This window comes from Rhinolophus sinicus, linkage group LG13, assembly GCF_036562045.2.
Source record: "Rhinolophus sinicus isolate RSC01 linkage group LG13, ASM3656204v1, whole genome shotgun sequence".
NCBI classification, from domain to species: Eukaryota; Metazoa; Chordata; class Mammalia; order Chiroptera; family Rhinolophidae; genus Rhinolophus; species Rhinolophus sinicus.
The window spans coordinates 43365571-43390190 of NC_133762.1; the positions used below are offsets into that span (position 1 = coordinate 43365571).

General features: G+C 35.7%; 1 protein-coding gene across 6 annotated transcripts in view; it reads right to left on the reverse strand.

Moving 5' to 3' along the window:
- Positions 1-444: 444 nt before the first annotated feature.
- Positions 445-24620, reverse strand: part of GPCPD1 (glycerophosphocholine phosphodiesterase 1) — a 50542-nt gene continuing 26366 nt past the window's right edge. For 2 of the 6 annotated variants that reach the window (XR_002137628.2, XR_012491246.1), the window contains exons 9-21: positions 23158-23320; positions 22699-22831; positions 21575-21629; positions 19086-19178; positions 16907-16984; positions 16177-16216; positions 14261-14322; positions 12276-12341; positions 10727-10863; positions 10103-10238; positions 9518-9678; positions 6862-6920; positions 2627-3864 (exon numbers count right to left, since the gene is read on the reverse strand). Coding sequence is in view for 3 of the 6 variants with exons in the window: in XM_074317679.1 (XP_074173780.1) it covers positions 3675-3864; positions 9518-9678; positions 10103-10238; positions 10727-10863; positions 12276-12341; positions 14261-14322; positions 16177-16216; positions 16907-16984; positions 19086-19178; positions 21575-21629; positions 22699-22831; positions 23158-23320 (1314 nt within the window). In the remaining 3 variants the exon portion in view is untranslated. Of the gene's footprint in view, positions 3865-6861; positions 6921-9517; positions 9679-10102; positions 10239-10726; positions 10864-12275; positions 12342-14260; positions 14323-16176; positions 16217-16906; positions 16985-19085; positions 19179-21574; positions 21630-22698; positions 22832-23157; positions 23321-24620 lie in introns of all 6 variants that reach the window. The other 4 variants (XM_019734895.2, XM_019734896.2, XR_012491245.1 and 1 more) reach the window with 3 other exon arrangements.

Here is a 24620-nt window from a genome sequence, read left to right on the forward strand (position 1 = left end):
CCAGTAATAATGTGACAAAATGCAGTCAAGCCATGAAGAGAAAGTGCCAAGGCACAGAGGGCAATGATGATCCATCAAACAGCCATCCCACAGGTCACACAAGTCCTATCCAAGGCAGCACTTTCTTCACTACCAGGCCACCAGCTGCAGGATTTAGGTGCACTGCCCCAGGAAGGAGCAAAGGCCTGGGGAGAAAAACATACCTTATTCCCATAATTCTCGCCACTTATCCCCCATACTTGTCCTCATTCAGCATAAAGTAGAAAATTGCTTTATAGCAACCCATCAGATATGTGACCCCAACCAATCGAGGTGGAGAACTCCATGTGTAAAGATGCAAACACACATGCACACGTGAGCACACACATATTCCAGACAATATGGCTAAACATGCCATACAAGTTGTATTTATACTGTGAAACAATCCGAATTAGGAAACTAGGATTGTTGCCATCACCATTTATTTATCGAGTTCATAACTAAGTATAGAGCACTACAGTAGTGCTAGAAATGCACAGTCCCTGCCCTTAAGGGGCTTACAATCTTATTAACAGGCATATAAAACGTTGGCCTATAAGAAAGCATAAGCTAACAAATGCCACAAGAATTCAGAAGGCAGCGACTTTAAGAATATAGCATAGTCACGAAACCCAGTTCTAGTCCCAATATGGTAAGTCAGTTAACTCTGGGTTTATTACCTCAGCTGCAAAATGAAGTAGTGAGATTTAGAGGCTGTCTGCATTTGTTTGCATCAAGATTCTGATCAAAAGGTGAGGAAGTTTTATGGAGTAGGTGGCACCTGAGCTGGACACTGAAAGGAGAGAGAGAGGGCATTTTGAGACAAGGAAAGTGGGATTGAGGTAGGCAGGCGCGTGGGGTTTGGAGGGGAGAACACAAGCTTCAGAAGGAACGATGGGAGTAAGGTCTAGGGCTGGCTGTGGTAGCCCTCAGGCACTAGCGACACAGAAAAGAACTGCATTCCTCACACCTACCTCCAGTCAACAGTACATAATTCCAGAGAGTAGAAAATACCAGAGAAGAATGGCGGCGTTTTAGCAAACATTTCACTCAATTTCCAGAAAATATAAAATAATTCAACATTATATCTCTATGACATCAATAAACTATTCCAATTGTCAAAATGTAAACCAATTCAAAGTCTATATCTTAGTAAACATCACTAAATCTCTTAATTCAAAAGGATATTTGATATAAATTATATTATCCCTATAATTTCAACATTCATTTTCTCCTATGCTTCATTCACTGTGAAAATAAAAATGAGTAAGTCAAGGTTCGTGCCCTTGAAGGGTCCGTATCCTGGTAGGTGAGACGAGCATCACGATGCCTACCTAGAATGTACTATGATGCATGGCATGACTAAGGCATCAACATACAGCTACGGGGTACAAACGATGGATTCATCCCTCCTGAAGGAGGTTCAGCCAGGCTCAGGGGAGAGGGTTGACGGCTCAAGGAGAAATCAGTTTGGCAAGGAGGAAGCGTCTGCAGGGAGGAGGGCTTCTACGCAGAGGGCACTTGGCTACATGTAGACAGGGAGCAGTGGAGGAGCAGGGCATGGCCGGGGCCTCGCACAGATACAGTGTGGCTGGAGCAGAGTATATAGGGCAGCAACTAGTGATATGGAAGCCAGGACTTAGTTCTATAGAAGTGGGGAGCCACGGCTTGCTATGCTTTAATCATCTACTAACCCTGGTTTACAAGGTCAGGAAGAGAAAGAAAAGAAAGTGAGTGGTGAGGTTCTACCTGCAGTCACTATAAGCTCTTCTCAGCAAATCACTCTGTTCAGGAAACCCATCTCTCTCTCCTAGTCCTCCTCTCTTCCTTCTCTTTATGAATTGCAAGTTTTCAAAATGGAGCTGGAACTTGAAAGGCATAGAGGAGAGGAGCAAACAAACAGGACTAGAAATACACACATTTGGCTAATCAAGTTACCATAAGGTATCCGTTAGGTAACCGTATTGTACAAGGTCTGCAAATGAAGAAAACGAATTCTTTTTCAGGCGTTTTCTAAAAGTACCTAATTCACACCAAAGTGTTGGAAAATCTCATTTGAGGTGGAATAAATACATAGAACCCTTGCAGAAGACTTCATTCCTGAAATTATTTTCTATTAAATATCTGTGTTACAAACACAGTATCATAGGATCTTAAAGCCTATCATCACACAATTAAGATCTGACCAAAATTCCATTGCTTGGCTTAAAAAATAAAAAGATAAAACGTGTTAATTCCAAGTCTTAGGTTCTCAGCTACTACCAAAATATGTCAATACATGAATAATCTGCCTAATGAAGAACATGCGTAAAAGGTAGCTGAAAATAAGCCATCCCTTTAACAGACAGTAAATTCCAATTTTTCATAATATTATAGAACCAATTCTACAAAAGTAAAACCTTGAAATTTCATTTTATAATGAAGAATATAAATCTGTGTATTTTATTTAACATTCATTCTTAAATTACAGTTATGCCAAAACAATCTGCTTCTAATGAAAGAAACCTTAGCATAGCCCTAAAAACATGCGTATACATTTAGTAGGATCATCTACATTTCTAAATAAATTACATGCATGATATACATTAACCAATAAAGAATACCAATATGAGAATTCAGGACATTTATTTTTCTGCATGGAGATTTAACTACTATACAACACACATACACACACACACACAACAAACCCATAAAGCAACGGTGTGTAATAGGTAGTGAGAGAGACTTAAAATAAGCATATTTAAAATGCCTATAAACAGGCTTTTTTTTTTTTTTAGGCAACAAAATATTTTCAGTCCTTGACACCTTCTCACACTCACCTAGCACCACAGATGCAAGGACTTATAGTAAACGTGTACAATCTCATGCTTAAAACTGAAGCATGCACTGAGTAGAATTTATACATAATGATCTACTCTACTAAGTATGCGATACATACTTCTGCTAATATATTATACATTAAATTACCCTGCAGCATTTTGAAATTTTAACATTTATGCAATACAACTTTTGAAAGACTCATGAAACAAGTTTTCAAGGATCACCTCAAGGCTGTTTACACAGGCATTGGTTTGATTAAGTGGAAAATGGCAGCAGCCTCAGGGTTCATACTGAATGAAAATGGTTTATGTGCATGTCAATCCATGTAAAAAATACATATATACACAGATGGCACAAAGATTTGTGCAGTTGGAATCACCAGTGCAAATGCATGCATTTGAGGTACTTATTTTTCCCATGGTCAGGTATAATTATGCATAGTCATGTTCCTCAAGTGCTAAATATTTCAGACCTGATTGAATGAAAAGATGTAAGAAGTGTAAATATGAGATATTTATACAGCTAATTTCAAAGTGCTATGCTTTTAATGAACATTTGTTTAACATTATACATTTATATATTTAGTTTAAAATATTTACCAATCAATAAATTTTCTCACTGTAATGAGACTGACTGGTAATTATACCTGGCCAATTGATTTAAACAGCATACTTGAAATTTTAGCAAGAACTGTAGTGAAACAGTAAAATACTTCATTATTGCTTAATTGGACTGAGAAACCTAAAAGGCATAGACAAACAATGCTCAACGATGAAAAGTGAATATTAGGAAGAGTAGTGCATGCCCCCAAGTGAGTGGCCTCTGCCCAATAAAAACTAAGCACTCTCCACATTATCAATGCCATTGGCATCCACGTGAATACCAGGCTCCCCACACAAAGATGAAGGACCAAAGCGGTTAACAGTGGGACACAAACAGCTTTTAAGCTCTGGCAATTCTTGCTTCAGGCGTTCCAACTGCTCCACTTGGAATATATTTGGCTGTTCAGGCATCCAATCATATATCCTATGGTGAGAGAAACAAAAAACACATAAAATAGGATAATTTTATGGTTTACTTAAGACCTGTCTGACTTAACCTTTTTAGAATTTGTTTACAAAATGCCTAGAACATCCATATCACAAGCGTCCTCTTTTTTAAAAAGATGTAAGCATCAGTTCTACTTAAAAATATTTTTCTTCTCCCTAGTCTTTCCAATAATCCAGAATAACAGCATTTCCTTTTGTACCCGGATGCAAAAGAGCTGATGAGAAAGCAATTGAATCAGAAAAAGAAATCTGTAGTTTACTACTGATTCTTCAAGAATCTTCTTGTCAATCAATTGGCAATGTCTTTTTTTTTTTTTTGAGTCAGACCAACAGTTTTATTGAAAGACCAGGAGAGCCAAATCCCCCTACCCCCAAGGTGCAGGCAGTGTCAGCTTCAAGCTTGGGGCATCTGGGCATTCTGCAGCCAGAGAGGTGGCAATGTCTTATTTTACAGATGGGAAGCTATTTAGAGCAGAGCTGGAATTCATACCCAGTTCTGACTTGAAAGCGTGAAAGACCAAGTTGAGAAGAACTGCACACCTGTGTGAGAATTATCCTGGAGCTGTGTCGTACTGGCAGCTGTACCCAGATTCAAAAGCAAATAAAAGCCCCATTTGACGATGGCAGCACTAGCACTGTAAATCAGCAGAGAAAGGATGGCCTTTCATGTCTTAATGTGAAAGCCAGGCAACTTTTATGAGGTACTACAAGACAATCTTTATGATATCACAGTTGGAAAGAATTTCTTAAACAAGATAAAAATATGTATTGACTCTACTAAATATTTGACTATATTAAAACAAAGGCTTTCTGTTAAAGATATGTATATACCTCTCTATATATCATATATATCTCTCTATATATACATATATAGAGAGATATATATACATGAAAAGTGACTCCTGGGTCAAGGTATTAGACTGAACAGAACATCTAATTTTACTCTCTCCCTATATCCCATTAAAAATAAAGCAAAGGGATTTAGGGAAAAAAAAGAAATCCATGAATATGGGAAAAACCAGAGACACAGCAACAAAGTTTTGGAAGCTGGAAAACAGATGATCACAAGACAGTAGAAGAACAAGTGAAATGAGTTCAAAGCAGCACCAAATTGCTCTGGAACTGGGAGTGAAAGGGAGAGGAGCTAAAAAAGGGAGGGTGAAGGTTTTGAGCTACAGTAAGCAACTCCCTTCCTACTAAGTGGCTGACTTGGAAGCGGCCCCTCCCCCGTCATGACCGAGGTGGTTTTGAGAGTTAAACAGGAAATCACTTGTAATGGAGAACAAGACCAGGTGAGGCTTGGGGCATTTTACAAAACCACCATCAGCACCAGCGGAATTAGAGACAGTTCATACACAGAACCAACGCTACACAGAGATATGCCCTCCCTTTCCCAGCTCCCTTCCCTCACTTGATTCCAAGAACCCTGGCAGCCAGACCTGGATCCTCTAGGTATTGTATATGAATTATATTATGAGCAATCTCAGCAGCCAAAAAGTAAAGTTCTAAATCTACTGACATCAAAGGTATGACCAGATCATTCCATAGTGAAATCCAAGTTAACACATTCAGAGCTTCCAACAAGCTTTTCAGATTCCGATTGCTTATCAGGAGAAGCAAAGCAGCCAAGGATTTCGAAACATCTGAGGAAAGCTTCTAACATGTAAGATAGTGAGCAAAAGATAAGAAAATTCCAAAAGAATAAACAAAAAGTCCTTAATGCGTTCAGAGAAATAGTGCTTTCACTGAACGAAAACAGGATGTTACATATACAGAAAAAGAACATTAAAAGAAAAAAAGACAGTTCTTGGAAATTAAAAACACAATAGCAGACGTGAAAACCTCAACAGAATGGGTGGAAGATAAGGTTGAGGAAATCTTTCAAAGTGGAGGAAAAAGACAAAGAAAGAAAATAAGAGAAAAAGACAAAGACTTAGAAATCTGGCCCAAGACTGTATAATATGCAAACAAAAATATTTCTATAAAAGAAAAAAAACAAAAGAAAAAACCCCAGAAAAATGGAAGGGACAAAAATCAAAGAAATAATTCATAAAAATTTTCACATCTTCAAGGACATGTATCAACAGACTGAGCTACCAAGTGCCCAGCACAATGGGTGAAACCAGACCCCACCACGACCCGACTCTATGAAATTTTAGAACACTGGGGACAAAAAGAAGACTCTCTTCTCCAAGCTTCCAGACAGGAAACAGAAATCAGATGCGAGGGAACAAGAAATAACATGGTTTTACACTCAACAGAGAAATGCTTTTAGAATTCTAAAGAAAAATGATTTCTAACATGGAATTTTATGCCCAGCCACAAATACTTATCTCTGCGTGCACTGGGTTGCAATGTAAAATGCATTTCTAACTGGGTTGGGGTCAAAAAAGTTTGAAAGTAATTGCCCTAGAGAAACTTCACACATGTAATCTAAGAGACCTGGTCAACAATGTTTACAGCAAATGATATAAGAGTAAATATTTGGTTAACTACATCAATGTTCTCAAATAGGGTAAACTGTGGTAGAGACATCCAGCCATGGATATTATACAGCCATAAAGATGAACAGATCATAGCTACATGCAACAAAAGTACAAATGAAGATTAAAGCCATGCAAAACTAAATGGTATGTTGAACAACAGAAATAAGAATTTAAAACATTTTTAAAGAGAATAATAACTGCTTTGATAAGCATTTAAATCTGAGGGAGGAGATTAGGAACTAGAGTTAGGGAGAGGCACATGGGGGACTCGAAAATCTAATGATAATATTCTTTAAACGTGGGTGTCTTGTTAGTGTATTTTGTTAATCATTTGAGCTCAGTAATTTTTTTAATAAAAAGAGGGGACATTGCCCAATTTATTCTGAGGCAAGTATTATCTGCATACCAAAACCAAACCATTAGAGAAAGGTAAAGGCTATGTATTATCATAAATGCAAAAATGCCAAATATCAGCAAATCAAACGTACCAGTTTATAAAATATATCACAAAATCATGATGAAATGGAAATCTATTGTGTATTAAAGCCTTTGTAAAAGAAAAGAACAAATTAGTTTTGATAAACTAAGATACCCATCCTCACCACAATTCTCCTCAATGTAGAATGAATCAAAGGCTCTGAATCACTAATCATTCAAATCTTCTATACAATGTTGCAATTTGATAATGAAAAAAATTATAGCATAAGCACATTAAATACCAGCAGAAACAGCTGAAAAAATTAGGGCACAGGAACTCAGCTAGAGACAATGAAAAGGATAGGTATACGGGACTGCTGGTTTTTATGGTAAGCCTCACAGAATTATTTACATTTTGAGGTATATGTATATACATATACATATATATGCATATAATACACACACATATGCAGTCATGCATACATACATATGTACTTCTTTGATTAAAATAACAAATAAAACTTTCAAGGGTAAAAACCAACTCTAACACAATCCATCTCACCTGTCACCAGACCCTAGCAGGAGCCCAGTGCTGGGCGTCTCCTCAAAATCCTACACACCTTCAACACTGTTCTACATGATTCATGCTCTAGCCTCAGCCTAAAACACAAATCCAGTCAAAGCAAACTTAACCACACCCAAAATCCATCTCAATCCTTCCTCTTTAAAATTATTCTTATTGACGCCAGGCCAGGAAGAACTCTTACCACCTTTTATATCATATAGCTTCTTCCTGTTGTTCTCCACTACATGTCAGTATTTGGCTCCAACCAAGTAAGGCCCTTGAGATAAAGTATATGCCTAAAATTTGTGCACCCTACAAAGTCATACACAGTATAACCTCCCAATACATTTTCTTGCCTGAAAATATTTGCAATCATTCCTTCGTCTTCCTCAAAAAAATAAATATTCTTCAAAAATTTGCTAAAGCCAATACTTCTTTCACATTGTTAATTTAAAATTTCAATTTTCCTTAAATTAATCAAAAATTGTCTATTATAAGAGCTATGAACCATGTGACTTATTGCAAAATTTAACAAAATAGTTAAGAAGGACGGCAGGCATTATCTGGGCTGCAATTTTAAAACCTGACTCAGACAAAATAGTGAAAAGAATAAGAAAGTGATATAATTTTACAGGGCAAACAGTAGTATGAACTAAATCCAAGGAAAGTATTTTTTAACACTTTTTAAAATTATTTTTTAAGATTTCATCACTTACTCTTTGCATGATGCTGCTCAAGTATTAGCAAATAATAACATCCCTTCTAACCCCCCAATTTCTTTATTGTAAGCAACTTTTTCATCTTTCAGGTTAGTGGCTCTTAAGCTTGTATCACACAAAAAAAAAAGAAAAAAAAGATTTGTTCAAATACAGAGGGTGCCAAAAAAAAAAGTGTACACATTTTAAGAAAGGAAAACTGTATTAAAATTGTAATATTCCATGTATACCGATAACAAAAGATGAATACAAGTCATGTTTGACTTCTGCAATTACAAGAGGTGCTCAAAGTGGTTACCATCAGCGTCCAGACACTTCTGATGACGGCGAACTACTGCTTGAGCAACACTGACCAAAGTGTCCACTTGTGTACATTTTTTGGCGTCTCCGGTATTTGAGCTCCTACTCTATATCACACATTGTTTTAATCTCTGGGAATACAGCAGTGAAAAAAACAGGCAAAGAACCCTGCCCTCATGGAACTTATGTTTGTGTGGATATATTGGGGGCGGGGGAGGTCAGGCAGAAAATAAACAAGTGAAATATTATATGTGTATGGGTGTATCTGATGGTGGCGGTAAATGCAATGGAGAAAAGACCGGAAGTGCACTGTGAGTAGAGCTTGTCATTTGAATTAGGGTATTACGGGAAGGCTTTACTGAGAAATTGACTTTGCAGGAGAGGTAAGGGCCTGGAATTTTCATCTAAGTGACATGGAAACCAGTGGGAGGGTTTTAACAGGCTCCCTCTGGCTGCTGTGCTGTGGACAGCCAGCAGGAAGGCCTGCATAGAAGCAATCACCAGTGAGCAGGCTACTTCAATAATCCACATGAGAAATCAGGTAGCTTAAGGAAGAGTGACAATAGTAAACGTGGTGAGTAGATAGATTCAGGATATATTTGAAGATGGAATAAACGAGATTCTTTCTGTATGACTGGATTTGGGATATGAGATAAAGAACAGTCGTGAAAGACTCCAAGGATTTGGCCTGAGAAACTGGAAACACAGAGCTGTCATTTATGCTAAAATCAGGAAGAACAGGTATTAATAAATGGATATAAAAATGGAGAGGGGTAAGGGGAAAGGTATGAATTGGAAATATAAAAATTTAAGAATATATAAAGGTATGAAAAGCCACAGAATTGGATGAGATCACCAAGAAAGTGGTGTAGATCACCAAGAAGAGGTCTGGGCAGACAGCCACCCCTACCCACAAGATGCTTTAGTATATCTGGCTTAGGGCCCAGTCACCTGCATTTTTAATAAGCTTCCCAAGTGATTGTGTTGTATTCCAAAGTTTAAAAAATTCCACCGACAAATCTTAAGATAAATTTCAGGCTGAGCTATAGAACTGTAATTTTACCAAGTTTAATATTATTTATAACTTTATATGAAAGCTAATTTTTTCCGAACAGCCCATGAAAGTTTTTCATGACAAACAAATACCTATCATAAATTAGACCATTAACTCCAAATTCCTTCAATTTCTTTCTGTTTTCGGGATCGTTGGTATCATCACCCCAGCAGAATATGACTAGTCCTTTAGCTTTTGCCTCTTGAATGTAGGACGGGTTTCTGAGCAGGTCTTCACTATGTGCATTTATCCCCTAAAGGAAGAAAAATAAGGTATTCATGAAAAAGTAACTTATTAACTGTAAATGCTAAATGGTAATACTCTAGATCAGTACTCTCCAAAGTAGAGTAGGCAGGGAAAGAAAATGTTACAGCTTTTTCTTACACAATTTATTTTATCAAACAAGTTTACAGTCTAACCATTTTAGATGATTCATAAAATTCATTCAGAAAACTAAACTACAAAACTTACTTAACCTAGGCCTGGAAGAAAATACATATTTTTTTCTTGTAACTGTTTTTCATTCTGAGATGTAATACGCTCATTTTTCAGAACTATCTGCTTGTTATACATAGGTCAAAACTAACCAATTAGATGTGTAATGTAACACGACACTTTACTACTACTCTAAAACATTTTTTAGAAAGTTAAAATAAAAAAATTGAAATATAACTTACCAGCAAATTTTCAAACTGTGCAAAGCTCATTGCAATAGCAGTTGTCCGAGATCTGAGGTCCATAAGTTCAGGATAAATATCAGACTTTCCTTGAGTCAAAAATAATATGGGATATTTATTCTGCTTGTGCCGAACCCTGAAAAAGACAATTTAAACAATACTTTTCATTGGGGAGATAATTATCATATATTCTATTTTGAAACTTTAGAAAATACTAAATGTATGAAGAAAATGAACACCAAAAAAGCATAATCCCATTACTGAGATACAACCACCATCAACACATACATACATACTGCCTTTTGGTCAAAATAGAAAAAAATGTAATTATTCTATACATTACATGGGCAACAAGAAAACCCTTGGGGACTTACAATTTGGTAAGGAAGATATTATATGCAAACAGAGGGCATGAAGCGCTAAGATGCAGTGGGTGTGGAGTTCACAGGAGTAGAAGGCATTCCAGCAGGTACTCCTGAAGGGATGTGAGAATATACATAACCTGACTGAGAGGACAAATCAAGGGTGAAGTCTGGGCACGTCCCCATTCCAACCATAATCTTTGTACCCTAAGTCCTAGCTACAGTCTAAGAGTATAGGAGAAGAAAAAAAAAGAATACTCACATTGTGCAAATATCTGCATCAAATGAAGAAAACACTATTCTCCTCTTCCCAGAATTTTCTAAGACAGTTTTTAAAATGATATCCAAAAACAGATTCATGTCAAAATATGTTGATAAGTTACCATCCCACATTCCATCCTATGTGGAAGAAATAAACAGGAAAACGAAAGCCATTACCTACCCTAGAATCACAGTGCTAGAAAAGAATCTTGAGAAATCTAATCCAACTCTTATTTTACAGATGAGGAAAGCAAAGGCCTGAAAAGATGAAGTGACTTGCCCAAGGTCACACATCTACTTGGTGGCAGTGCAGCTATCAAAATTCAGGTATAGACATACTTATATACAAAATACAATTATACCATCAATAGACTTTTGCTATAATAAGTTAACAAAAGCTAAAACTCTGGAAATTTACAATCTACTATGACTTTTAAAATATTATAAACTCGATAAACTATAGGACAAAAGGACTCTACTTCATTTGCTTATTATGAAAAACTCCTGGAATAATAATTATGAATTACCAGTTAAAAATCTCATTCTTTGGATCTTAGGTATATGAAGTACCCTCAAGAATAAAAATAATTCTCTAAATATAGCTAAGATACCAACAGTGTAGCTGATATTCAAATATTAAATATTATAAATATTCATGATTAAAATAAATCTAAAAGCTCAAAAAATTAAAAATCATTTATTAGGAAAAGCCTGGTTGAGCACTTACTATGTTAAGTAGGACCAGCTTATCATAAATGGTTACTTAGAAGACATGGTTTGAGGGCAGTTATAGATTATTCTAACCAAAACAAATTGGGATATTGTTCCAATTGCCTCATCATGATACCTGAACTAACTGCTTGCAATGCTCCCCACCCCAATCAACCCTCTTACCCACGCATCCCACCCATTTACACATATCCCCATCTGATACATTCAATAGTTAACTATTTCCTTTGACTGGAATGTAAGTTCCAGGAAGACAAGGCTTTATTCTGTTTTGTTCACTACTTGACCCCAGGACCCAGAAAATGCCTGGTTCATAGCAGCTTTTCAATGTATAATCATTGAACAAAAGCATGACTAAATCTGGAAGTGATTTAAAACACATTTGCAGAAATTTCTTTTCCTGGTTAATTATTACTAGCTACTGCCACTTACAGAAAACTGCTTAGGAAGTTATTTAAGATATGTGTTTAAATGGACGATTAGAAAACAAAAACTAATCAGAGTTATAGAGTTCTGACTGCACAGAGTTCTCACTGTTCACTTTATAAGTATGCCCAGAAACCATCCATATAAATGTGCACATAAAATATATATAAATGGAAATTTCTACTATAATACATTCATCACTATTTTTAAGTACTTATATATTAGCATAAAATATGCTGTAATAAAAAGGTCTAACAAGGGCTGTGCTTACGGGAAGAAGCCACAGTAAGTTTTCAGTTTCACTTATTCCATTAAAACAAGAGATAGGAATGAATGCATTTAAAGAAATGGGGGTGAGGGGAGGAGAAGAATGTGTTACACAGAGAATTACTTACCCTTTGTTGGCAGATCCACTTTATTTCTATGTTAAACCCTACATCTTCTGGCAAAGACTCTAAAACCTAGAGTTTTGTTTGTTGGTGGAGAATTTTAGTTTGTTTTTGGTGCGATGAATGGTAATGTAAGAGAAAAAAAGAAAACAAAGTTATTACAAAAAGCAACCTATAAGAAAACATATCACTTGCAAGAATAAAATTTTGTGCCTTCAGCATAAACCACTATCTTTTCTCATACACAAACTGACAATCTGGTTGATTAAGCGAAATAAGAAAGTCAAAAGAAATCAAACAGCAAAAGCAGTAGTCTTAGGCACTGTGATAACTGATAATTACTACTACAAAGATGGATCATTAACCTAAAATCCTTTTCACCATTACTACTGGACATTCAAAGTGAGCTGTAATAAGTTAGGCAACCTCATGAATTTAAGAAGACATTTATTATATTTTCTGAATTTCATTCAGGTATGTCAATCTATTATATGAAGACATGGTTATATGAAAAACCATGATTTCTATCTTGCTTTGAAGGTAGTGATGCTTCACAAATACCATGCTGTATGGAATTCTTTGAAAAGATGTTATTGGCAAATGAAAGATTATACCAAAGCTCATAAATAAATAATGCTGCAACTATATAAATGAACAAATAATATGGTGTCAACTTATCTAAACTATACAGACACTTTGCAGTAAGACCATTTTGGCAGCATAATGAGAAAATCACATTGAAAATATGAAGCCTGGTTTATTAACCTACAAAGAGCTGACTTGTTTAGTTTTCAAATATGAAGGTCAGGCAAATGCATAAACATGCTCAGGGCCAAATAAATTTGAAACAGATATGTTTTTAACTTCAATTTATTTCAAAAGTTTAGAAATCATTTAACATGTATAATACATATACGGTATTTGGTTTGATAACAGCAAATAAAGCATACTAACAGAACAACATAATTGTAAGAATATAATCTGGGTGTCGGTGACCTGGGATCTAACCCCGAGTCTATACTAACCAGCTACACGAATTATAGCGATGGCAAAGTGAGTGAATAAATGAGTATGTGTGTTTAACTTATTTGGCTAAGTAAATGTTGTCAAACCAACTGTTTTTCTGATCTATGACATCACAAGTCTAGGAATCATGAGATTTCTAAGAACCAAATTATTCAGAATTTGGACTAGAAGGAATGACTTTACTTAGCTAGCTTCATAAACACCTGAAAAATTGTTCAAACCATGTTATAAATGCACTAGGACAATGTCCATTTTAGGAGCTCTCTTGTAGCATCTTTTTTGTAGGGTGGATAACATAATCATGATAAAGTGAAATGACCTATTTTTGCCTAGGAAATCTAATGACATCACCAGAAAAAGGCAATGAAGAAGAGTAGAAGTTAGGAAATGGAGCCAGTAGGAACAAAAGCCAAGGTGAGTGTCTGGTGTCCATGTAGGCTTGCCTGATGTCAAAGGGATTCAGGTTTGAATTTTCTCTACTTTTAAAATCTTAATTCTAGTTTTTGTTTACTTTTCCAGAGTGAATTCTTGAAATTTGTGTCTCATTTTAAGTAAGCAGGATACTTAATTTCTTTGGAGAATCTCATTTTTTCCCAAAAGCTATGAATAGTTTAAAATATTGTAAAAAAATGCTTCCCACCATTGCAGCTTCCTCTCCCATACCCTTTTCCGTGCCCTCTCCTTCCTGTTTACATATAGAAATATGTGAATTTTCTAATTCATTTCAAATTAACCCACGGTGGGAATTTTTATTCATTTGAGTTTAAGTTGCTCTTAAAAAAAAAAGCAGCATAGATATACCACATAAAAATGTATGTTCTCTTAAAAGCATTAATGATGACAAGTTTATATTAATGTGTCTTTGACACAAACTATTTAGTGCCCATTGAAGAGACCAAAATTAATTATCCAGATAAAACAGAATTAATGAGATAGCCTTGCCCTAGTTTTCCTAAGGAACTTACCATCTTCAGAGAAGGAAATGGCTGATTTTCAGAAAAAGAATTTTCTTCTTCAACCAGAGATTCTGAAATTTTAAATTAGATAAAATACCATTGTATCACTAAGATCTTCCTAAATTCTTTGGGCAAAAAAAAGAGATGCTGAAGTAATTACGAGATTCTTTCATATGTAGTATTTTTTTGAAGGTGCTTGTATTTATTACTTTTAACCATTAAACCCCCATTTTTAAAAATAAGCATTCTTTATAAAGACTAGTTTGCAACATTTAATAGAAGCACCACAGTTAGTGGCCCCAAAAGTAATTATTTTCTTATAAAAGTTGTAATACCACTTTCAAAAAGTAGTCACAACCAGTGATTTGTTTTTTCTCCATGTAAATAAGAGCTATGCCACCTTGCTAAGACTTCTATTGGAAATACCAAAATCAGCTCTAAAGTTAGAAGTTAAGAGAATTTATAGCTTCTAGTTATAGCTACTAAAGTTACCATTACCATTTAAATCTAAATAAATCATATATCATGACACACAAGATTTTTTTTCCAAGAGAAAAATTAAATATCAAACTTCCCTTTCCTTAAAAAAAAAAATCCCATGTATTACAAATTCAAAGAAAATCATGTAACATTCTCTAGTTGAATAAATTAAAGGTAAAATTCATTTTACTATGAACAGTCATGAACTATAAGCCTATTAAGTCATGTGTACGCTCTGGGGATAATCTTTGAAGTCTTTAGGCACTGTACAAATTCTTGACAAAGGCATCCCAACTATCCTGTTATCACAACTGCAGATGTATATCTAGTGAGTACCTACTATCTACAGAGTACTGTAAATGTCTTGGGGAATATAAAAACATTTTCCCATCCTTCTTCAACTAGGTTTACATTCTAGTTGAAGAGACAGGGCATATACAAAAATAAAGGGTTAAAAAAATGATACAGGGGCTGGCCTGGTGGCTCAGGTGGTTGGAGCACCATGATCCTAACACCAAGGTCACTGGTTCGATTCCCACATGGGCCAGTGAGCTGCACCCTCTACAGCTGAGATTGGCAACAACAGCTCTCCTTGGAGCTGGGCTGCCATGAGCAGCCAGAAGTTGGCGTGAGCTACCGCAGGCTGCTGTGTGCTGCTGCAGGCTACTGTGTGCCTCCATGAGCAGCCGGTGGCCAGCATGAGTGGCCGGCGGCCATCGTGAGTGGCTGGTGCTGGCGAGAGCTGCTGTGAGCTACTGTGAGGGCCGACCGACCACTGGTGACTGACTGCCTCAGCCGGTGGGGAGCGCAAGGCTCATAATACCAGCATGGGCAAGGGAGCTGCGTCCTACACGACTAGACTGAGAAACAACAGCTTGAACTGGAGTGGGGGGGGAGGCAGAAAAAAGGGGGAACAAAAAAAAAAAAGATACACTAAACTTCAAATGAATGGCACAGACTATTAAGTTTCATGGCAGTAAAAAAGTAAAGTGGAATTACAAAGGGATTTTATAGGCAGGTAACCTACAAAAAAAGTAACCTGCCCAAGGTCACAAATGATAAATGTTAGAGCTGGATTCAAACTCCTGGTTCTGGAGCCAAATTCTATGCTTGATATATATATATATATATATATATATATATATAGTCTCTACTTTGTAATGGTAAGAATGTTGAAAAGATTGGTATTAATAGGCACAAAACTATAAAGAACTTTGATCATCAAGCTAAGAAAACTCATAAAACAAAAAAATCATGGTTACTATACACATGACACACATGCATTTGAAGATTCATATATGTTAAAGCCTTCATGTCTATAAAATTGCATTTGGATAGTCCAGTATTACATTCATTAAAATGACCAGAAAATATTAAAATGGATAAGGAAATACCATATATATGCTAACTATGAAATGAAAAGTGCTTCCCAGATTGGTACATACCTTTCACATCTTTAGATTTTAGTGCAGTCACATGAGTGAGCTAGAAAACACACACACATAAAGCAATCATTTAAAAAAAGCCTTAGTTTATAAAGATGTGGTTAACATTGAAAAGCTAGCAAGTAAGAGAAAACTATAAAATGAAGAACTATAAGTGTAATAAGAATAACCACTAACAATGGTATATATTTTATATATTCATACATACACATAAGTTCATGATCAAATGCCCAAATAGGGAAGAGGAATATAAAAATTCTTAAGTTAGGAAACTGTTTATACTCAATCATTTATTTAGGTATCTAATGGGAATAGGAAGAAGGATCATGTAAAATTACAAAGATCTTAGATAGTAACATATGTATAAAACCAACAATAGCATAAAAAGCCAATTGTAAAATAGTGACACTTACATAAAAAAGGGCTAAAGCAGACCAGAGGCAACCTAAGGTTATGCATGGGAAGGGCTAGCTAGTCCCTATGGCCTCCAAAGACTTATAGCCTAGCCCCAACACATATGCAAAAACCAGTGGGGTCCATGGAAACTGTTAGAAAAGACAGATGGAGTAGCACAAACCCATTCTTCCTAATAGAACAGAAAACCAAAGCATATGCTCCAATGCATGCTGAATATATCGTCATCTCCATGTGCAAAGAGAACATTACCACATAGACAAGCACAGAGTCTTAAAAGTAAAAGACAATTTACATTTTATGCTATTATTACTACCTTTAACAACTGGAGTTGGTCAAATGTTAATTCCTTTACTGGAATTTCAAATAATTCAACTGGATCAGCATCAAATTTCTGAAAATAAAATAAAAACGGGTCCCAAATTGTTACTGAATGTTTACCCTATACAGACCTAATATCTTAATTTATTGAATGATGAGAGTAATTGTTTGCTGGCCATGGTGAACCCATGCAGGGGAGCCCTTCTCACCTAACACCATCTCCCAGCTCTTAAAATTCTGGCTTTTGTTTTTAATGTAGGTGGTAGTGCCTGGGAAAAAAAAAACACCTTGGAGGAAGCTATGGTCCTAAAGACACTGAAAACAAAGCCAGAGTCAGTCATTTCCCCTACTTCCTGCCATGCTGTATATATTTTATTTGCCATATACAATGCTACATGACTAGGAAATCAACATGCAAGTACTACGTAAGGAGTAATTTCTGTCAATAACTAGCTAAACCTTTTAAATTTAAGTTGGGTTAAAAATAGCCACAGAAATTAATTGTAAAAAAAAAAAAGTCTGATTACCTACAAGCAGTACTACTTAACAGGAAGTCTATTATAAACATTTTCCCCATGAGCAAATGTTTTATTAGATTTTAATTTCATATCAAATATCACATTGTTTAGGCACCTCTAAAGAAAATAAGTTAATGTACCACCAATAAATCATCAATCCAACAAATATACTAAAATCCATTACTTTTGTATTCATTCATGTACATATGGTATGAACATACGCATAGTTTTTCTGGGGGAACACATAAGAAACTATCAAGGAAGTGTGACCAAAAAGAAAGGGGAAAGGAAGATTTATATTCATTTCATAATCTTCTGAACTATTAGCTTAATTGGAAAATACCAGCTTGAAAATTAAAACTGAAAATACATACAATCTGTAATTTTCATTCCCCAATTAACTTATCCAGATTCAACTGAAGAACAAGACAAAGTCTGCTGAAAAGATGGGATCGGTAATACTCTTCAATTAATTCTCATAAATTTTTTAGAAATTACAACTAGATTCAATAACCTTCACCTTGGTTAGTAAGGTCCTTTACCACGCCACTCCTCGTTTCGCTTTAATGTTTCCCTACAGCAAAAAACAACCTGCTCCCTTTCTACTGATATTCTACTTCTGTCATCAACTAGGTGCATTTCCTTCCCTTCATCTCCTAACACCAGTTCACAACAGGTGAGGGGCCCTTTTCTATACATCACAGTAATCCAAACCCATATGACTGATTAGAGCCACCAGCAGGCAGAGCCAGGAGCCCTGTCACCTACTTAGACGACAACAGGCAGTGTCCGCTGCAGTGTTACACATGTTAGCCAGCTAGCCTTAACTTTAAATCAACTCCGTGGAAAATGATACCTAATACACTTTTAAAGAAAATGCCAAGTGAACCCTCCTAGTTTAAGTATCTGAGAAATCACTTGGTTAATTTGTATACTGAAGTTTAAGCACTACACAATTATAATGAGTGTTATGTGTACAATACTTATAATTTTAAAGCAATTATATGCATTTTCAAATCTCCTTCTGGACTTTCTCCTCTATCATGCCCTCCTCTCCATTCTCACTGTCTCCATTCCAATTCAGGCTTACCTTACCTTTGGCCCATATCACTGTCCCTCTTGTCTCTATTCTCTGTCCTCCAGGTATCGAAATTTTAATCTAGAAGTTTAATTCTGAATATTTCCCTTCTTGGCTCCAAAGTCTTTCATATTTCCCTAGCTCCTAAGTCTAACCCCCTTCTCTGAGGCCCTCCACTATCTGAATCCAAAGCACTTTTCCAATTTTATTTTTCCCTATAGCTCTTTCCACTTGAGCCAAATCATACTAACTTATTAATTTGAGGAAAAGCTTAAGGTAGAAATAAAAGGGAGCCTAGAAAACAAACACTCTAAAAGCTTCCTCTCCTACCTCAATATAAAGACAGCGGCAGACTAATACAGAAACCACCTAGAATGTCCTTTTGTTAAATACAAAAAAACAATTCAGCAATACTGAGACCCTACTCTAGGAATTAGTATTCCTGTCTCCTTACTCTCTCAGTGTTGTAGGAGCTTCAGAGAGGAAGGGACTAGCAGTAACTCACCAAGAAAATGAACTGGCCAGCTCTATTTAATAAATAACTATATATATTTTTTAATGAAAGAATTTCAACATACCTTTTTCATAGTCAAACAACAGGTGAGATCATGATACACCACAGGCACAAAATCTTTTGAAAGATGTACATCAAATTCTACAAACGCTGCACCCTGACAGAAATAAAGGAAATATGTATTTGAAAAACATTATCTGGCCCACAGTACATCTAAAACTACAAGGACATAAGAAACGCATTGTTCTCTATAAAATAACAGACCCATACACAAAAACATAAAACTTCATGAATTATTTAATGCTACACTTTAAGCTTTTTCTAAAAAGTAATTTCTTCTCTTAAAACAAGTATTTTCCATTTTTTGCAATAGCACAGCAATTTTTTCCTGGAAAATAAAATGGGCATTGATTCACTTGCACACACCCCGGGCCCCTCTGTGGCAGTCAACAGCCTTCATAGGTGCGTCACCTCTACGACTGCTACTAATAGAAATGGAGCTTAACAGGAGCCTGCAGCACAGAGCTACCTCACACCTTGTTGCTACCTTAGCTGGACAGCTGGACCTCAAAGATGAGGTGGGAAAAAATAAGCTGTAGTCTCTTAGCTCTGCTCCTTGGTGCACTTAAGCAGCACACCAGAGCCATTCTTAGCAAAACCTCAGTTAACAAAGAGGAAACTATAATTGCCGCTGAAAAGACAGAGAGAACAGAAATGGGCAACAAGAATGATGCAAATGACAAATTTTCCAATAGGAGACTAAATAGAAGAAAGGAGGACAAGAATTAGAATTAAGGATATTTTTAAAAGTCAGATCCATTCTGACATGTGAATTAATCCAAATAAAAACTGAAAACATAACCTGACCTATAAATTTGTGCATTCACTGAAAGAAAGCCAGCTGGGATAAAAATTAACAAGATTTCAGAATCCTGTAATATTACTATGGCCCAGAGAAGTACTGTATAAGAATGGATGGATACATTTCCACCCCTTGCTCAACTTGTGAGTAAACATGGATGATAGGTTAGAATCAAAGGAGGTGAGTTACTTGATGACTTATGAAGCAGGAAATAAGCTTAACTCCTTCTATTACTATAAACAAGACAATAACAGAAGCCATTTCTACCAAAGAAAACAAACCCTACTATTTCTAAATAGTCACAATGATTAAACATATTAAGTTTAGCTTTCTAGTTTATATGTTTAATTTGACATGATCACAATCCTTTAGGAATATTTTATTAAGAGGTAAAACTTGATCCCAAAAATTCATGTGTGAGCTTTAGGAAATAGCCCAGATCAAAACCTCATCAAAGATATGTTTTTAACATTAAAACAAACTAACCATTAATAATTAACATGGATCTAAAATGTGATCCATATGAGTTACAAAGGATTTCATCAGAATACAAAAGGGGTTAATGAAATCCTCGCTCAAAATACAGAGACCCTGCAAGTTCTTTAACAGGGATCTTCACATGTTTACAGCTAATAAAACAATGTTTAGATTAGCTAGCTACAATGAGCTAAAACAGGTTCCAAATAATAAACTACAACCCAATACTCATAGATTTAATATCATCCTTTTAACACAAAGACAAAACTATCCACTATTAATATTTTTAACAAAATAAATAATTACAATAATCAAAGATGCCATGAATTATAAAATGCATCATTATTGTATATACCACTAAGAGAAAAAAAAAACAACGGCTAATCAAACCATGATGAAAAGTTAAGAAAGTTGTAAAACCCATCCCAATTTTAGAAACATTAAAATATGAAAAATGTATGTTTTAGAATGTATGTTTGCCCATTTATAAGTGATAAAGTGACTATAAGATGAATCAAGTTTACTTGCTGAACTATTGTTAAAAAAGCAAAGTTTAAAGCATGTGGAGGACACTGTGGGAAAAGTGGAACTAGAAGAATAAGATATTCTTCCATTTCCCTGTAGTTTAACTTTGGAATATATGGTTTTTCAATCAGGTACAGAGGAGTGGGAGGAAGTAGAGGAATCTCAGATTCTTGATTAAAAATGCCAAGCTGCAGCTGCTGAAAAGAACTAAAAGCTAAAAAACAGACTCTAACCCTTTATAACTGGATAAAAACAGTTAAGAAATTTAACATAATCAAGTTGGTATGCAGGATGTAAACTGACAAATTTTTTTAAAGCGTTACATAAAATCACTGTCAAATCCTTCCATAAGCATTATTTCCAAAAGGAGTACCTGAATGAGCACATTATTCAGTTGATGAAAATCAATGCTTAATGGGGAACAGTTTTCTTGCCCCCATCACCTAGAATTTATTTCAAAAATAGGATGCTTATGATTTCATTGTTTTCACCTCAATCGTAACCATGAATCTAAATACAAATGCCTAGAGATACTTCATCTTCACTTAGAAACATATTCAGAAGAAGCATAAAATATTCACCTCTTTAACCTACTAATGCAAACTGGAGGAGACTCCCCAGACCCACATTTCTCTACTTTTCTACCTTTGGATTAACAGTCCAAAGCTATTTAAGAGAGGTTCACTTACATGACTCGCAGCATTTCTTAAAGAAGCAATAGTATTTTCTTGAACTTTAGCAAGCCTAAAAAAGGAATGTATAGAAACACAGTTGTGATATACTGTAAGAAGATAAAGAAAACAAATGTAATAAGGAAGTCAGCTATATTTGCAACAATGGAAACAGTACTTATTCTGTTTTGAGGCTAATTTTGCCATCCCCAAAATAAGACTGTGACCATCACTTGGTTGGTGTGTGCATTTATTCCATAAATGCAAGCTCTAATAATTATAGATCTTTACAAGCTGAATATAGACATATCCTATGAAAACACAACCTCCCCAAGAAGGGTGACCAATTAAGGAAAAAAACCTTTGCAATGGCATGAAGTAGCAGAGACACAGAACCTTGCTCCCTGCAATGAGGCCTCAGATGACTTAATAATACTGGCAGACTGGAGGAATGGGAAAAGGCTGACACACCAACGTGGTGGAGGTATGGAAACTATATTGATCATTGAGTAAGCTGAGACCCAGAAAAGGCAACATGCCAAAAGTCAGGACCACAATACAGATACACTGATGTCATCAGGCTGACTCTGCATCAAGCCTTCCCATCCTGGCTTCCTAGTTTGTTTTCTGTTTTAAAATGCTTTTAAAATAAAATATAGTTGGCATATAATACATTAGTTTCAGGTGTACAACAGTTATTCGACATTTATATACCCTATGATGTGATCACCACCATAAGTCTAGTAACTATCTGTCACCATGCAAAGTTATTATAACATTATTGACTACATTCCCTGTGCTGTACACTTCACCCCTGTGGTTTATTTATTCTATAACTGGAAGTTTGTACCTCTTATTCCTCTTAACCTTTTTCACCCACTCCCCCACTCTCCTCCCTTTGGGGGTTGGCTTTCTAGTTTTAATGTCTCTCTCATCCTCAATTCAGTCCAGTATTAAAAAGACTGACTATAATCTGAGGCGTGAGTCTCTAATTAAGTTGAGTTGGGAACCCCAATTACCAAATTCCATCAAAGTTCCAGGGTAATAACAAAAGAATCATTTGACGTTTAATCAGTCAAACCAATCTAACATTATCAGGTTTGAGCTCCCAGATGCTCATTCTGCTCAAATATCCAACCTACTGGGCAGTTGTCGTAGAATTCCCTGCACCCCGATGTCCAACATCCAAAGGTGTCCTTGGCTTCCAGTACTTGGAAAACGAAGACTTCATGTCACAATTGTATTCAGGTAACGGCTTAATAATTATATAGTCAACTTTTGTAGGGGAAAAAAGGGGGGAGAGGGACAAAAATAAAGACAATTAAAAAGGCCATGATGAGATCAATTATATGTAAATACCACTCAAACTAGCTTTATCAATCTATCAAATAGGAAAAAAATCAACAAGTCAAAACTGATTCAAAATAAAGCTTCCAGAAATTTCAGTAGCTATATCCTTATTATTATTATGCTAGTTAAAATTCTAAAACGAATCATTAGTTTAATCTTCATCATTCTCAAAAACTCAATTTGAAACTAATAAAAATTTTAACTTAACCTTTGCTTATTTATAAAGGGCCACCCTGCTTCTCCAGGCTTACCTCTCACTTTGCCTATTGTTTTTCTGGAATTTCTGCTCATGATGGGCAGAATAAGGATTCCAGCACTCTTCCCACTCTCAGCAATGGTGGATGATAAGAGGCATGCTGTACCCACGTGTCCAGGAAGGGTATCACCCTGAACTACGGGCTCACTGAGATCTTCCTGAAAAAATGAGGTTTAGAATAATCCAAATTCTTGTGCTTGAATATTTTCGATTTAAAGATAAAAAAAAAACCTCCATGGAGGAAGATCGGTAAGAAACACAATCAAATTTATATTCAGGTAATTTAGATAGTTTTTTTTGTAATAAATAGTACATTTTTTAGTGTATAATATTTTAAGATTTTATGTATGACTTTATTAATCATAACTGCTAGTTTGTACTTCTGATCCTCTAACATATGAATTTAGGTGAATTTAAAGGACTGACTGAAAGTTACTAAGTACTTTTAGATTCAAAGACTAAGATATACCTGAGCTTTTAATATATACTATATTTTCTAAAAATGCATACACACAGATGACATAGAAAGATGGTAACTCCCTAGGAAATCGAATACTTTGAGGTTACACTGGGTTTTTTTTTAAATTAATTTTAGGTGTACAAAACAACATTAACACGTTGCGTACAGCAGGGTTTAAATCCCTCATGAAGATTCTCGTGATCCGTACGCAACATGTTAATAGTTAGACATTGATTCCCCTCACAAAGTGATAACCTCCCTCCCCCAATCTACTGCCCCTCTGACATCGTATACAGCTGTTACAATTCTACTGACTCTATTCCTTACACTGGGTATTTTATTAACCTAGTTTATAAATAAAATAGTATTTTCAAAACTGCTAACCAAATGAAAGAAAAGTGAGGTTGTTCGAGAGATTATTAAAAGGTAGGTCCTTAAAGAACAAGAAAACATTCAACCAAATCTTCATATTTTTATAATAAAATCCCACAGATCTTATTAATTGGGTAAGATCTAAATATAGTTTTTTTTTAGTTTTTTGAAAGGAAATACTTTAAATTTCATATTACGCTAGGTAGCTAAAAAGCCATTCACAAAGGCTACATCTAAAGGAACCATCAAATTAACAATTCAAGGATTATAATTTTAATTATTTGTGCAACAAGTGTCACTCAATGGGTTTAAATCCATCCTGAATTCTGCCATTTTCAAGAGACTGTGGCTAAGTGCTACTGCTGAGCAAGGCACATTTCCTACCCGCAAAGACTTAAATTTTAATCTAGTGAAAACGGGAGGGGAAGTGCCAAAGACCAAGAGTCTAAGGAAAGCAGTACACATAACTACTGAGCCTGGCACGACAGAGCAAGGACCTCAGGGGAGGACCCAGTAATATTTGTGGGAAGCAACTGAAGCCAGTAAACCAGAGCTCTAGTATGGGTGTCATAAGTAGCTCTGGAAATTTGGCAGCACAGATTCTGAACAACCTGGCACAATTTTCA